The sequence below is a fragment of the Salmo trutta genome, chromosome 16 (genome assembly GCF_901001165.1).
Source record: "Salmo trutta chromosome 16, fSalTru1.1, whole genome shotgun sequence".
NCBI classification, from domain to species: Eukaryota; Metazoa; Chordata; class Actinopteri; order Salmoniformes; family Salmonidae; genus Salmo; species Salmo trutta.
Genome location: NC_042972.1, coordinates 43,823,993 through 43,840,729, shown reverse-complemented (window position 1 = coordinate 43,840,729; position 16,737 = coordinate 43,823,993). Strand labels below are relative to the sequence as shown.

At 41.4% G+C, this 16,737-nt stretch overlaps 1 protein-coding gene and 1 long non-coding RNA gene across 2 annotated transcripts in view; one reads left to right on the top strand and one right to left on the bottom strand.

Annotated features, from left to right (window-relative positions):
* The first annotated feature begins 11,163 nt into the window (after positions 1–11,163).
* LOC115150798 (6-phosphofructo-2-kinase/fructose-2,6-bisphosphatase 4) overlaps positions 11,164–16,737 on the top strand; it is a 29,083-nt gene continuing 23,509 nt past the window's right edge. Inside the window, exon 1 of the mRNA XM_029694484.1 lies at positions 11,164–11,340. Coding sequence (XP_029550344.1) covers positions 11,289–11,340 — 52 coding nt within the window. The 5' untranslated portion in view covers positions 11,164–11,288. The remainder of the gene's footprint in view (positions 11,341–16,737) is intronic.
* On the bottom strand, positions 15,036–15,931 carry LOC115150799 (uncharacterized). Its single transcript, XR_003867160.1, has 2 exons — positions 15,671–15,931; positions 15,036–15,531 (listed from the first exon to the last, which is right to left on the bottom strand). It is a non-coding gene; the product is annotated as an uncharacterized LOC115150799 (long non-coding RNA).

The following is a 16,737-nucleotide window of genomic DNA, read 5'->3' as shown; positions in this document are numbered from 1 at the left end:
CAATAGAATCCAACTCCGATGCGTTCTGCCTACAAGAAAATCTCTTGCATAGTTAATTTTGTTTTCATATATTGCGTTGATTCAATCAAATTTGCCACAGTAAAGGCAAAATATTGATAGCGTTAACAGGGAAAACTCTAGAACAGTGGTTACCAACCTTTTCTGAGTTAAGATCACTTTGAGTCAAAATGCAAGCAGAGATCTACCGCTTAGACTTTTTTTTTACATTACTTAAAAATGTAAGCCTATGCAACATTAACCAATTAAAAATAGTACTGTAGCAATGAGGTTTGTTCAGTAAGCTATAGGCCCAATACATTATCATCGCATTTAGGCTTTTCTTGAATTGCCCTGCCAATGCATTGTGGTTTGGGAATTTGAGGTAGGATACTGTATATGATCACACCGGTAATAGATCCGTTGTTGTATTACTTATACAGCACAGCTGAGTGAGCATACATATAAATAATTTGCTTTTTATTTTTCTGGGTCGATGGTGCCTGAATCTATGGTCCGTCTCAGCGGAGGGAGAGAGCAGCAGACTGAGGGTCCGCCTCAACATCCCTCCGCTCTCCCTTTTCTCCACTGACACGGACCAAAAAGGGTCTTCCAGCTGATGGCGAAAACTCGAGTCACACCGCATTTTTTCTACCTCATGTACAAATTCATGTTGTTCCTCCTATGAACAGAGAAAGTGAACTATTCCTCCATATTAAAAAAAGACAAGCCTCTAATAATAAAGCAAGAGTCCCCTCTCCTAACTTACCTACCTACCCACCCACTACTTATCTATTCTTAACGCCACCTGGCGCGCTAACCAAAATACAGGGGGTGGTCCACCCAGGTCTTACCTAGTGTGCATACACAGAGTACATACTACGGGTATATGTATGCCCGTAAAGTGAACAATTTCAATAATCAAAAACATAGTCCTTTTGACATACACATATGTCTGTCTGCAGGACCGGCTAGAAAATACTTCACAACAATTATACAGACCAACAACGAAACAGGACAAACCAAGCTCTCTCTCCTAACAAAGGAACACTGGCTTTTAAAGCTGCAGCAGGAGTCGGTAATTGCAGACAGCTGTATCCCCTGATGAGAGGGCGGGATCAGAGCTCCAATCTGCTGGGGCTGACCAATCAGCTGCTTGGGGGAATCCAGGAAGCCATTTCCTGAAATATACATATACACAAACAAACCCAAAACAACACAAACAAACCTAAAACACAGAAACTGTGGAGCGTAACATCAAGCCTATCGATACACTTTCCTACTCAATCATTACTGCTGCAGTGCTTGTTGTAGCGCTCAGTGGAAATAGGAAGAACGCACATTTTATGGCTTATAAAAGTGTTGAATACAAAGAGTAAGAACTTAAAGATGAACTCACTCATAAAAGCAGCAGCTCTTTGCTGTATTCGTTGACAGTCTCTCTCTAGTCATGGTTTTGGAATCTCACAGTATCAACTTTGCTGTATCTTTCTTTTATGCCTGCTACGTTACTGCAGACACGGTAATCTGAGCCATCTGATTGGCCAGCGGTAGGCCTATAGTGCACTTGATTTGCTCTCTGGGCCAGCCGGGAAGGCGGAGTTTGTACCTTCAGACAAATTAAATAGTTCAAAATGGCAACAGTTCGCCTACCCGCCACACAAGGCAGCTGAATCGGGTGCACTGGGCGCCAACAGCCCGAGAAACAAATAGGAACACAAGGCTTTATCGCTGGGTTTTTTACAGAAGTGTTTGGCGACCGACTTGGAATGTGATCGCGATCGACCGGTTGGTGACTACTGCTCTAGAAAGTTGAGTGAAGTTCAATCTCATGCTTCTCACTGTGGGCTGATATTCCTTCTGCGTGGCAGTCCTTGGGGAACTGCGCGGCAGTCTCGGGCCTACTGCGTGCTTGCACATATCACAGATCATACACCTTCTCAATATTTTGGTGCATGATGGAAATGATGATGAGGAAACTAGACAGACCAACCATGGACTGTCTGAAACCAGCACACTCTTGTGGTGAATTTCTACCTGAGACTTACCTCCGGAAGAAACTTACCTCATGCTCAAACTTTTGTTTTTTGCTTCCAAGGTCCGGCTCCAGTGTCTCACTGGACCATGGCTTCAGCGGACCTGCTCTGACTTGGGGCCAAGGCCAGGCCACTGGTACTTTTCAGCCTGCATTTACATAAATGGGTTAACTCCTTCTATGGTTAACACCTGCTTACTAAGCAGACGTTGATTCTGCTTGCTCCAGGTCTTTAGTGTCACACTCCTGATGGAAACACAGTTCCCTAAAAATAACTCTAGAGCTTAAATGACCATAAATACTGTCAACACACTGGTGTGGGGTAAGTCTCTGGTTGAAATGCCCCATAAGTTATCCGTGCTGTTTTATTACAACGTCTTAGTCCTTTATTCAGGGATTAAAACAACCTTTAAAAGGCTTTGTCCTGTCAATTACTTAGGACTAAAAGAGATGAATTCTAACGTACACAAACTCAGAGTAATGGCAGTCTCACTAACACAGAATTGGCTCAAAGGCATCAAACTCAACACAGGCAACTCCAATTGTCTGACAAGTTTCCTCAAATAAGTCTTCTTCCCAACTAACTGGATGTCATTAAATGCTGGCTAGGAATTATAGTTTAAAACGGGTACTTCTACAGGCTTGCCTGCACACTTTACCACAATGTCTGTTTTTATCAAAGTCCTTCATGCAGACCAGGGTAACCTCTGGGTAATATTACCCTGATAGATACTGTAGAACAGTTACTGTCCTGTTTGTGAGATCAGGGCAGCCTTATGTAACCGGATGGTGGCTCAAGGTTGTGATGTGGAAAGCTGACTTGTGTCAGCCTTGAGAAATTACTTCTTTGTTTTTGTTTGGGTTTAGTGGGTTTAGGACTACTTCAGTAGAGCCTAGAGCCTTCGGCGCCTCTACTCTATTTTTTTTGTTATGTTTAATTTTTTTAATTTAACCTTTATTTAACTAGGCATCCACATGAGGTCGCTAAAAGGTGCTTGGGACTGTCTACAGATTTGATCAAAAGTGTATTTTTAGGTTATGGAGAGAACATAGTCTACTTGGTGTACCTGTCAACCAAAAAATAAGACATTGTCCTTTATTGGTCTCCAAACTGTAAAACCTGAGTAATGATCATACGAAGGACATAACTGAGTGTTCCTTGTGAACAAGGATTCTTAATGAAGCTTTGTGAGGTAGTTATAAATAGGAGAAGTGGAGCTGTTATTTGGAACATAGCCATTTGACTCTCAGAGTTCTTCTCAGGAAGGTCATCCTTGTATGTTTAGAATATACTACAATAAAGCACCTTTCCCCTACTTCCAGCTCACACGGTTGTTGCCCTCTGGTTTTTGGGGAATGGGATGGGAAAGTTAGTTGTTAAAATAGTTTTGGGCTTTACTGTTGTTAATATGGGATATCGGCCATGCTTATATGTGGCTCAAACAGATCATGACCTCACAACTGTTGTTTTGTTCTAATGAATATTTTCACAGACAGATTCTCAGATATGGCTTTCTACACCAGAGGAATTAGGGCATAAAAGGAAGGTTTTGAGTGACAGTTCACAGATAGTATGCCACTTCATTTAGCCCTACTACAAAGCCTGTGTTTTACCCTTTACATTTTGTTGGATGAAACTAAAATACTTTTTTTTTTTAAAGAAAAAAAAGAGAGAAGATGTATTCTTCCTCTCTGAGAGTAATTTCCTCCTCAGGTGTGACATGGAGGTCTTTCATAATCACTACTGCAAATGTACTCTGTCACAATGGATGATGAAACCTGGGACTTTCTCTTTCAAAACTGTTGTGAGTAAAATATGGTGACTGGCATGATGACTATCATCTCCTTAACAGCATGTGTGTGACCAGAATAACTTAGCCTAACTAACCCTAAACCAAACACTTTTATAAAGCATTTGTTAGTTGTTATTTCACTTCAAAGCAGCTCCTCCACAACTCCCCCACAAACACTCTCTAGCATACTCCATACAGTCATGGCAGCAGATACATGAGAGCAGGAGGCTGATATGGATGGTATTTGTGGTGCCTCCAGCAGTGATTGGATTGGACAAAGCGTGTTTAGCCAGCCCTGGACACAACATGCTGCCAGAGGCTAGAGTTTGGGAGGGGGTTAGAGGGGATACACTATCTGGAACGGAGTAAGAGGGGGACCGATGAGGGGAAAAAGGGATGCTTATCACTATGGTCTTTAGGAAAGAATGTGGTGAGGAACAGGAGTCAAGCCATTCTCATGCACAGTGATCTTTATTTCTCTCTCTCTGTGTCTGTTGTTCTTTCCTCTTCTAACTTGCTAACTCTCTTCCTATCGGCCTTTTACTCTAGCTTTCTTTACCTCTCTGCCATTATGATGACCGGCTGATTTATCCACCCCTCTATCTTGTGCTCACATACCAGCCATAGACTAGACATAAAATAGTAAACGTAAATCCGGGGCTCTGAAATTAGTATGGTATGTTACGTTTGGTATGGTTACGTGAGACTAGGGCTGTCCCAGACTAAAAATAATCTTGGTCGACCGAGAGTCGCCTGTTCTTTCGACCAATCTATTGGTCAAAATTTTAAAAGATGTATTTTTCACTACAGTATATAGACGCACCCTATGTATTATAATAAAATCACCTACCCTATACTGTATGTAGGCTAATTAGATTGTTTTATACTTTAACCACACTGTGATTAATATCATTATTATGACACACAAATGACTCAAGAGAGAGCCAGAGATCAACATAGCCTCATAGCCTAACCTGAAGAAAGAAAACTGTTCCCTTTCCTCCCCTTGCTGATGACCTTAGCTCCTGAAGTTGCCGGTAATAGTCTACACCACTGGCCGGCAACCTTTTCAATTTGTAGTGTCAATTTATCTTACCATTTCTACCAATATGCATGCCAGTTATGATTTTCAAATGTGGAACAGTTTAATTTAATTTATAATAAACTCTTTGCATCTCAAAATTATTATCATGCAGTTAATCAAAATTCTAAAAGGAACTTATATTGCCATTGCCAACTATGTAGACTAAAAATAGCATACATAAAGCCAACAAATAAAAACATTACATCTTGCAGGTAGAAAATGTCTTGATAAAAATAAATATCCTATAAATCACATTAGCTACACATGTCCTGTCTGCAAGGAACTTGAAGCATTGTATCAACTTGGTCAGGCCTGAAGCTCACTCTAGCAAACTTGCAACATTGTATAAAATATTCTGGGCCCTCAGAGTTTCCTGCACCAGTGAGCTCAGGACAGATACAGCTGTAAACTATTTGCACAAGGGGTAAGAAGTAATCAGGTAAGCCTATTTCACAACTTTTGAAAGAGAGCTGGAAATATTTCTCAAATAGGCTACATTGAGGAACTATTGTCATTCTCAACGGATGTAAAAACAGACTTTGTTTACTTGCTGTTTAAGGTGAAGAAAAAATTACTTTCAGATGCTCCACAGTGGTGGTGAGCTAAGACAATCAGAAATACTTTCAGGTCCTCATATGGGCACATTTATAGGTCTATATTTGTGCGCAAGCCAAGTAGCCTAGGCCTACTTCTATGCATAATCAGGCGCGCATCATTAATCAACATTGACAGGAGCGCTACAAACAAAAGACAACTCTGTAAATGGAATGAAATAAACCAAAACATGTTCCTCACAAGCATAGCTTGTGTTGTGCGGTCCGCAAATAACGTATCCACTACGACAATGAGAACTGTAAAAGACTGTAATAATAATACAATGAATGCATTAACAGAAATTACCTTAACCAAACAAATATTGTAGATTAGAATGGTAAATGCACTACTGGTGATACTGGTGAGCCATCCCCGCGGTCTCCGCAATGGATTAGTCCACTGAGACAGGCCTCCACAATGGATTAGTCCACTGAGACCAGCATGAATCAGACGGGTGTCTCGTGTGCCATAAAAATATATATATATTTGCGGTTGCTTGACTAAAAAAATATTGGTCGACCAACAGCCTATCGACCAAACAATCAACCAGTTGACTAAATTGGGTCAGCCCTACATGAGACAGCAGGTTACTTAAGGCAAAAATGTAATTAGGGTGGGTGGGTGGACATACAATGCGAACGTCTAGCAACCCAAAGGTTGGTGCGCGTTTAATGTGAACATCTAGCTTTAGCATTTTAGCTAATTAGCTACTTTGCAACTACTTAGCATGTTAGCTAACCCTAACCTTAACCCTTTGACCTAACTCCTAACCTTAACCCTAACCTTAACCCCTAGCCTAACTAATGCTAACCATCTAGCTAATGTTGGCGTTAGCCACCTAGCTAACGTTAGCCACAACAAATTGGAATTCGTAAAATATCATACGGTTTGCAAATTCGTTACATATTGTACGAATTGGAATTCGTGACATTTTACGATTTGCAATTTGTAACATATTATCCGAATTGTAATTCATAACATATCATACAAAATTGATGATGGACATCTACAAATTAATACATACCATACTAAACGTAACATATGATACTATTTGGAGTGTCATACATTTACATTTACTATCTTACGTCTACCCCTGAGTCCAGGTTGCACATACATCACCAGCAATTCTGTCTCTCTCGCTCTTTCTCATCACATCATTCTCATCACATTTTCCTCCCCAACACTGGTTTCATTTAACTGTCTTTATCTTTCCCTCATCCCTTTCTCTTCGTTTGTCACAATGCATTTACTCCAATATTATTGTTGAGTAGAGACAAAACACAACATCCTGTGCTTGACAATTAGTGCCATTATCAAGGCAGTGCTGATAAGGGTATCATTAGAGCAACTGAAATAGCCTTCAGTCCACATAGACGGGTCACATGCTGCACTGTTATCTCTGCCGGGCAACTGGGTCACATTGTTAGGTGTGTGTGTGTGTGTGTGTGTGTGTGTGTGTGTGTGTGTGTGCGTGTGCGTGTGTGTGTGTGTGTGTGTGTGTGTGTGTGTGTGTGTGTGTCCACTTAACCCATATAGCTCAGTTAGGGTCGCTACTAAATCAATGGGCCATGTAAATCACAAAGTAGTTCAAATTAGGTTTACAGCAGTTCAACTGAGAATATTTTAATTCAGATTCCCGCTATGGTAAATTAAATCTCCCAGGGGAAACTTCAATAAATGTGTTCTTGGACTCCCTTGAAGTCCTTAGCCTATATCTCAGTCTATATATAGTCTGCAACATGTACACAATATATACAGAAGAATGTGGACACCGTTTAAAATTAGTGGATTTGGCTATTTAAGCCACACCCGTTACCGACAGGTGTATTAACTTGAGCACACAGCCATGTAATCTCCATAGATAAACATTGGCAGTAGAATGAGCTCAGTGAATTTCAACTTGGCACCGTCATAGGATGCCACTTTTCCAACAAGTCAGTTTGTGAAATTTCTGCCGTGCTATAGCTGCTCCGGTCAACTGTAAGTGCTGTTATTGTGAAGTGGAAATGTCTAGGAGCAACAACGGCTCAGCCGCGAAGTGGTAGGCCACACAAGCTCACAGAATGGGACCGCCGAGTGCTGAAGCATGTAGCACGTAGCACGTAAAAATCGTCAGTCTTCGGTTGCAACACTCACTACGAGTTCCAAATTGCCTCTGAAAGCAAAGTCAGCAAAAGAACTGTTCATCAGGCACTTCATGAAATGGGTTTCAATGGCCGAGCAGCCGCACACAAGCCTAAGATCACCATGCGCAATGCAAACCGTCGGCTGGAGTGCTGTAAAGCTCACCTCCATTGGACTCTGGAGCAGTGGAAAAGCGTACTCTGGAGTGATGAATCACGCTTCACCATCTGGCAGTACGACGGATGAATCTGGTTTTGGCGGATGCCAGGAGAACGCTACCTGCCGCAATGTATAATGCCAACTGTAAAGTTTGGTGGAAAAAGAATAATGGTTGGGGCTATTTTTCCTGGTTAGGCCCCTTAGTTCCAGTGAAGTGAAGGGAAATCTTAACGCTACAGCATAGGCCTACGAATTCCATTCTAGATGATTTTGTGCTTCCAACTTTGTGAAAACAGTTTTTATTTTATTTTAGATTTTTATTTCACCTTTATTTAACCAGGTAGGCAAGTTGAGAACAAGTTCTCATTTACAATTGCGACCTGGCCAAGATAAAGCAAGCAGTTTGACACATACAACAACACAGAGTTACACATGGAGTAAAACAAACATACAGTCAATAATATAGTAGAAAAATAAGTCTATATACAAAGTGAGAAAATGAGGTGAGATAAGGGAAGTAAAGGCAAAAAAGGCCATGGTGGCGAAGTAAATACAATATAGCAAGTAAAACACTGGAATGGTAGATTTGCAGTGGAAGATAGTGCAAAGGAGAAATAGAAATAATGGGGTGCAAAGGAGCAAAATAAATAAATAAATACAGTAGGGGAAGAGGTAGTTGTTTGGGCTAAATTATAGATGGGCTATGTACAGGTGCAGTAATCTGTGAGCTGCTCTGACAGCTGGTGCTTAAAGCTAGTGAGGGAGATAAGTGTTTCCAGTTTCAGAGATTTTGTAGTTCGTTCCAGTCATTGGCAGCAGAGAACTGGAAGGAGATACGGCCGAAGGAGGAATTGGCTTTGGAGGTGACCAGAGAGATATACCTGCTGGAGCGCGTGCTACAGGTGGGTGCTGCTATGGTGACCAGCGAGCTGAGATAAGGGGGAACTTTACCTAGCAGAGTCTTGTAGATGACCTGGAGCCAGTGGGTTTGGCGACGAGTATGAAGTGAGGGCCAGCCAATGAGAGCGTACAGGTCCTAGTGGTGGGTAGTATATGGGGCTTTGGTGACAAACCGGATGGCACTGCGATAGACTGCATCCAATTTGTTGAGTAGAGTGTTGGAGGCTATTTTGTAAATGATATCGCCGAAGTCGAGGATCGGTAGGATGGTCAGTTTTACGAGGGTATGTTTGGCAGCATGAGTGAAAGATGCTTTGCTTGTGAAATAGGAAGCCAATTCTATATTTAACTTTGGATTGGAGATGTTTGATGTGAGTCTGGAAGGAGAGTTTACAGTCTAACCAGACACCTAGGTATTTGTAGTCAGAACTGTCCAGAGTAGTGATGCTGGACGGGCGGGCAGGTGCAGGCAGCGATCGGTTGAAGAGCATGCATTTAGTTTTACTTGTATTTAAGAGCAGTTGGAGGCCATGGAAGGAGAGTTGTATGGCATTGAAGCTCGTCTGGAGGGTAGTTAACCCAGTGTCCAAAGAAGGGCCAGAAGTATACAGAATGGTGTCGTCTGCGTAGTGGTGGATCAGAACCTCACCAGCAGCAAGAGCGACATCATTGATGTATACAGAGAAAAGGGTTGGCCCAAGAATTGAACCCTGTGGCACCCCATAGAGACTGCCAGAGGCCCGGACAACAGGCCCTCCGATTTGACACACTGAACTCTATCAGAGAAGTAGTTGGTGAACCAGGCGAGGCAATCATTTGAGAAACCAAGGCTGTTGAGTCTGCCGATGAGGGTGTGGTGATTGACAGAGTCGAAAGCCTTGGCCAGGTCAATGAATACGGCTGCACAGTATTGTTTCTTATTGATGGCGATTAAGATATCATTTAGGACCTTGAGCGTGGCTGAGGTGCACCCATGACCAGCTCTGAAACCAGATTGCATAGCGGAGAAGGTGAGGTGGGATTCGAAATGGTCGGTAATCTGTTTGTTGACTTGGCTTTCGAAGACTTTAGAGAGGCAGGGTAGGATAGATATAGGTCTGTAGCAGTTTGGGTCAAGAGTGTCCCCTCCTTCGAAGAGGGGGATGACCGCAGCTGCTTTACAATCTTTGGGAATCTCAGACGACACGAAAGAGAGGTTGAACAGGCTAGTAATAGGGGTTGCAACAATTACGGCAGATAATTTTAAAAAGAAAGGGTCCAGATTGTCTAGCCCGGCTGATTTGTAGGGGTCCAGATTTTGCAGCTCTTTCAGAACATCAGCTGACTGGATTTGGGAGAAGGAGAAATGGGGAAGGCTTGGGTGAGTTGCTTTGTTGATGCAGTGCTGTTGACCAGGGTAGGGGTAGCCAGGTGGAAAGCATGGCCAGACGTAGAAAAATGCTTATTGAAATTCTCAATTATAGTGGATTTATCAGTGGTGACAGAGTTTCCTATACTCAGTGCAGTGGGCAGCTGGGAGGAGGTGCTCTTATTCTCCAAGGACTTTACAGTGTCCCAGAACTTTTTTGAGTTTGTGTTGCAGGAAGCAAATTTCTCCTTGAAAAAGCCCTTTCCTGTTTCAGCATGACAATGGCCCCATTCACAAAGTGAGTTCTATACCGAAATGGTTTGTCAAGATAAGTGTGGAAGAACTTGACTGCCTGCACAGAGCCCTGACCTCAACCCCATCAGGATGAATTGGAAAGCTGATTGTGAGCCAGACCTACATTTTAGTCATTTAGCAGACTCTCTTATCCAGAGCGACTTACAGTAGTGAATGCATACATTTCTTCCATACTGGTCCCCCGTGGGAATCGAACCCACAACCCTGGCATTGCAAACACCATGCTCTACCAACTGAGCCACACGGGACCATACGGAAGAAATGTATGAAATGTATGCATTCACTACTGTAAGTCGCTCTGGATAAGAGCATCTGCTAAATGACTAAAATGTAAAATGTAGCCTAATTGTCCAACATCAGTGCCTGACCTCACGAATGCTCTTGTGGCTGAATGGAAGCAAGTCCCTGCAGCAATGTTCCAACATCTAGTGAAAAGCCTTCCCAGAAGAGTGGATGCTGTTATAGCAGCAAAGGGGGGACCAACTCCATATTAATGCCCATGATTTTGGAATGAGATGTTCGATGAGCAGGTGTCCACATACTTTTGGTCATGTAGTATATGTTGAGTAGGCTACACAGCATCAGTGACCTGTCTTAGACTCATACCTGACTGTCTGTGATCTCATTTGAGATCGTGGCCTAAACTGAAACACAATAGTGAAAAATAAGTATCAACATGTTAGTTATCTTTCTTGAGAAACTGAATAGTCAGCCTGAGCATCTTACAGAGGTATCGCAATCACCCTGAAGTAATTCATCAGAAGTGGGTGTGTGCATAAATAGTCAACATACATCTCAGCAATTTCATCACACAACTCTAGACCTCAACTGGCTGCACCATGTTTCATTCAGTGTGATTGCCCCGCGCACATCAGACGCACACACACATCACAACCAACCTCTGAGCTTCAACGTAGGCTACATTCGAACTAAACACGGATGATGAGAGGCTGCAGTCGTTCCAAAAGCACGCAGAATCTGGATCAGACGGGTAAGGAATTTGGACTTTAGATATAAAGGTTCAAAATATGAATGCATCCATTCGACCAAAACTGGGCTGTGAAATAACGAAGTATCAGCTCTGCGGAAGACGTAAACAAGTGCCAATGTCACAGGCGGTGTGTTGTTTTGACGCTGAAGAAATACCTTAGAGTGACGACGATACAATCTATCTGTTTTGAAGACTGACATCCACGAGAGATTACCACACTGATAAATGTTATTTATTGCCTTTAGGCAGCTATTTAATTCGAAGCTGACCTACAACAGATGCGTAGCCTACAAGTCCATTCATTCAACACAAAAAGCGGTAGGTTCATAGGATGCAGTGTAAATGTAGCTTGCAATATATGGTCAAAGCTTGACAATTCATTTCTATAGCCTATCGGGGGCTAACAGGTTTAGGCTACTGGTGGTTCTCTGAGGAGGGGTATAATGTAATATCATGCATGGGGTTATTGTGGCCGATTTGAAATGAGTGCTGAATTTATGCAAATTAGTTTATACATTTTAACCACACACGTTGGAATCTGTTTTCATGAAAACTAATGTAACCTGAATTGTGAGGAACAGCTATGATCATTATATTCTATGGCTAGGATACTGATACCCATTGGCATTTGTAGGCTAGTGAGTTTCCCCATATTATTACGTCATGTGTCTTCTACACTGAGTGTACAAAACATTAAGGACACCTGCTCTTTCCATGACATTGACTGACCAGGTGAAAGCTATGATCCCTGATATACGCCACCTGTTAATTCCACTTCAATCCGTGTAGATGGAGAGGACACAGGTTAAATAATATTTTTTAAGCCTTGAAACTATGGAGACATGGATTGTGTATGTGTGCTATTCAGAGGGTGAATGAGCTAGACAAAATATGTAAGTGCCTTTGAACAGGGTAGGTGCCAGGCGAACTAGTTTGTGTCAAGAACTGCAACACTACTGGGTTTTTCATGGGGGTTGTTACTCAATATTAGGAAGGTGTGTATCACAGCTGAGACGTGGGAAGGGTTGTGCTAGACCCACTTTCTGTTCATGATACAATGTAGTGTAGAAGGTCCTTGCATTATATCCTCACAGATATCCTGGAAAACCACCTCACTGTGGAGTTACAACTGCACCAAATACAAGACTGTCAACTTGCTATGAATTGTGTTTTCTCTGCTTCAGTTTCTCATTGGGCAGTGCTAAGCCAATGGTTTGACTCTGATTATGAATGACAGGTGGGCTTGTCAGGAGCCTCCCTGGCAGGTTGAGAAATCAAGGAATTTACTTAGTGGCTAAAGCTTACTCTTGGAAGTCAAAACCTGTTCTAAACCAGATTGATGCTGACAAATAAGATTTCTATCCGGTTGGACTGGTAAGATAATGTAAATATAACTACAGCATGCACACACAGTCATTCTAAAATGGCAAAAGTCTTTCAGGGGCAGGTTTGAATGTAATTTGCTCAACAAGGGTAGCAGAGCTGCATTTGGTGTGTGTAAGGCACATGCAGTATCCATAGGAAGGCCATGGAAAAACTTCCACAGTATTTACTGTGTGTTTATTTGTTGTCTGAGTGGACAGTCTGAGTAGCAACCTGTCACATGCTTTGATATGGCAAGTTAGTTGTTTACAGGGATGCCGTAGTCTTGTTTTCTTTATGACGGTCACTATTTTGAAATCTGAAATGCTTCCTTCCCACTAACCACGGTCTATTGCATAATCAGAAGGCATGTATTATAAACTTACACTGTACCTATCAGTCAGTCACGCAGGGCATGTGAGAGAAGATGCCTGTAATGCTTAGACGCAACATTTGAGTGAATGTGTTCACCTAAAAGGAGCAACAACTTGTTTTGCTCGAAATAGATTTATCTTCTTAAAGACTTAGAAATGGTTAATACATTGTCAATATATAATTGGCTAATGTAAATTGTTATTTATAGCCAAATTCAATGTGGCTTGTATCACAGTAACTAATATGTTTACAGCAGCCGTCGGTCCAAAACTATTAACTCAGTGGTCAGTTGTGCTTTCTTTTTTTTTTTTTTAAACCAACACTGGTGTTCTTCCAAGGGGTTGCAATGGCATTTGTAACATGGTTACCATGGCACAAGACCAGGTCATTGCAATACCAGAGAATAATGTGGTCAGAAAATGCAACACGAGCAGGTTTTAAATGGAAAAGGAACATGACATTTTTGAAATTGAAGAAGTATGAACTTTTAGAGAAGTTGCTTGATCTTGCGGTTTGTTGTGGCACTGCCTACCTCAATCATATTCATCAGCGTTATGACCCTTGGGTGCCAATTATAATCACTATGAGGTGTATAAACTATGTCTACTTCTGAACATTGTGCATGCATCGGTTATTGTGTATTATTATCACAAAGTTTTCTGATCCACCATCCAGTTAATGTATTATTAATGCTTCAAAGGCTTAAGCCTAGCTAGCTCAATGCTGCCATCTTATGAACATGAAAAACACTACCTGTATTGTAGAGGGGTGCCACAGATGAAAGGTATACTGATCTTTGGGTGCACCCTTTTTGTTTGGAACTGAGATCAAAGTTCTTCACAAACACTGAATCTGTTGGTATCCTGAGGTCATGCAAGCATTATAATTTCATTTTCGCATTTACATATCAGCTTATAAATAATTCTCTCCATTGTGTTTTGGGAAAAAATCGAAGTGTTTTTATCTCTTTCTGACCAACAGTGCCCCCATATTTGTTTTCCACCCTAATATCTATGTATTTTGGAGCGCTTGTATATCTTGGTGGCATCTTAGCCTTTCTTTACTGTGTCTGTAGTAGCCTACAGTCTATCTCATAGAAATAGACCACCCAAATAGAATCCATGGATTCTATCTGTGTTTCTTAATCCTGGTCTTGGGGACCAAAGGAGTGCACGTTTTTGTTGTAGCACTACACACTTGCTTCAACCCCTCTGCAGACCGAGGTAAAGACAGTTTCAAGTTGGATATTCAACGGATATTCACGCTTTCAAACCGCTTGCGCCACAGACTCCAAATAAGTGTCATGATGTTGGAAAAATTGTGCACAACATTGCACATGTCTTATTTTCACGATTTGGACATTAATTCGCTTTCCAAAGCTAATAAACATGTGGAAATGTGAGCTGCATATTGTATTCCTAGTTGAGTTAGGGAGTTAGTTAGGGAGCGTAAACAAAGTACAAACCTTTTTACATTTGAATTTCAATAGCTCTTTGGTCATGTGACCTACTTGACTCAAACAAGGTTCAGAATGTACACTGACTACCCTTATATATTGCACACCCTTTAGTTTGTCCATTTTCATCTCACTCGATTTTACATGAATTTTTCAGAATTTAAAACTTATAGCTCATTGGTCATGTGACCTACTGGACTCAAACAAACTTCAATGTCCAGACTAGCCTTATATATTGCACACTCTTGTGTACTGTAAAATCACGCAGTGTAACATACATTTTTCATAATTTTACATTTCAATAGCTCCTTAGTCATGTCAATTACACACCTAAGAAGCATGCAGTGGATAAACACCCATATTGCATAACCTCTAGTCATGTATCTTCTATATTGCTGTACATTAATATTTGTTTGACAATTAGGGGGTTCAGTCCAGTGTTAACCCTTTTTCTTTAATATTTATCTATAATAATTGGTAGTTCTGAGTACATATTTTCCCATTTTTTTTGTCAATTTTATTTTGGCACAATATTTAAGTGGTACACAATAGGAGAGAGACATATCTCCTTTCATCGTTAATATCAACCATAAAGGGCATAGTACAAGAGTCATGTTTTATTAATTGTCCAAAGCAGGGATGGAGAGTGAGGTGGGTTTGCTGGTCAATACATATACTGAACATGTAACCACAGTAATGGTGGCCAGAAAATCAATGAATAAAAATGGAATATTGACAAATTAAACAAATTGTAGACTTAATCTTTTCCAACATGTCAACAGACACTTTACTTAAAATAAGTACAAAACATTTCAGTGTTCACTTTCTCTTTATCCCTGGTTGATGTACATTTCAGAGCTTCTTCAGTGTCGATGGGGTATAGCATACATTTTCAACAACAAAGACTGCACTTCCAGTTTGTGTTCTTCACTCTGAACTCTTGTCTTTATTCCTAGACACAGCACATGGAACGACCGTTGGCATGCAAAACATTCAATCTAAAACAAAACATAACACGTTAGAAATAAAATCAATGCAGTATGACAAATTGGCCATCCTTTGTGTTATATCATAAATTGTCTTACATGCCGTCACTGTTGTCAAAAGATTATAAACATGTTAAATAAAGCTTCTAACCCAGTCAGTCTTTGGGCCACATCCAGGTTCTTTATCAGTGGCACACATGAAGCAGTTGTTGGCTTTGTTGAACTCTGAAATCATAGGCATGAACTGAACATATGGTTGTCCTACATAAAAATAAAGCATTTACTTTGAATTAAATGTCATTACATACCAGACATTTTTTTGTATATCCTCAGCCATTTCTTTTCGTAGTTGCGCCATGTGTTTTTGTTAAGGTTCTATATCAATTTCAACATCTATATCAAAGTTTCTCAAATGTTTGCCTTGCCTGGTTCACCAACTACTTCTCTGATAGTTCAGTGTGTCAAATCGGAGGGCCTGTTGTCTGGACCTCTGGCAGTCTCTATGGGGGTGCCACAGGGTTCAATTCTCAGTCCGACTCTTCTCTGTATACATCAATGATGTTGCTCTTGCTGCTGGTGATTCTCTGATCCACCTCTATGCAGACGACACAATTCTGTATACATCTGGCCCTTCTTTGGACACTGGGTTAACTAACCTCCAGACGAGCTTCAATGTCATACAACTCTCCTTCTGTGGCCTCCAACTGCTCTTAAATGCAAGTAAAACTAAATGCATGCTCTTCAACCGATTTTGCTGCCCGCCCGTCCAGCATCACTACTCTGGACGGTTCTGACTTAGAATATGTGGACAACTACAAATACCTAGGTGTCTGGTTAGACTGTAAACTCTCCTTCCAGACTCACATCAAACATCTCCAATCCAAAGTTAAATCTAGAATTGGCTTCCTATTTCGCAACAAAGCATCTTTCACTCATGCTGCCAAACATACCCTCGTAAAACTGACCATCCTACCGATCCTCAACTTCGGCGAAGTAATTTACAAAATAGCCTCCAACACTCTACCAAACAAATTGGATGCCGTCTATCACAGTGCCATCCGTTTTGTCACCAAAGCCCCATATACTACCCACCACTGCGACCTGTACGCTCTCGTTGGCTGGCCCTCGCTTCATACTCGTTGTCAAACCCACTGGCTCCAGGTCATCTACAAGTCTCTGCTAGGTAAAGCCCCGCCTTATCTCAGCTCACTGGCAGCA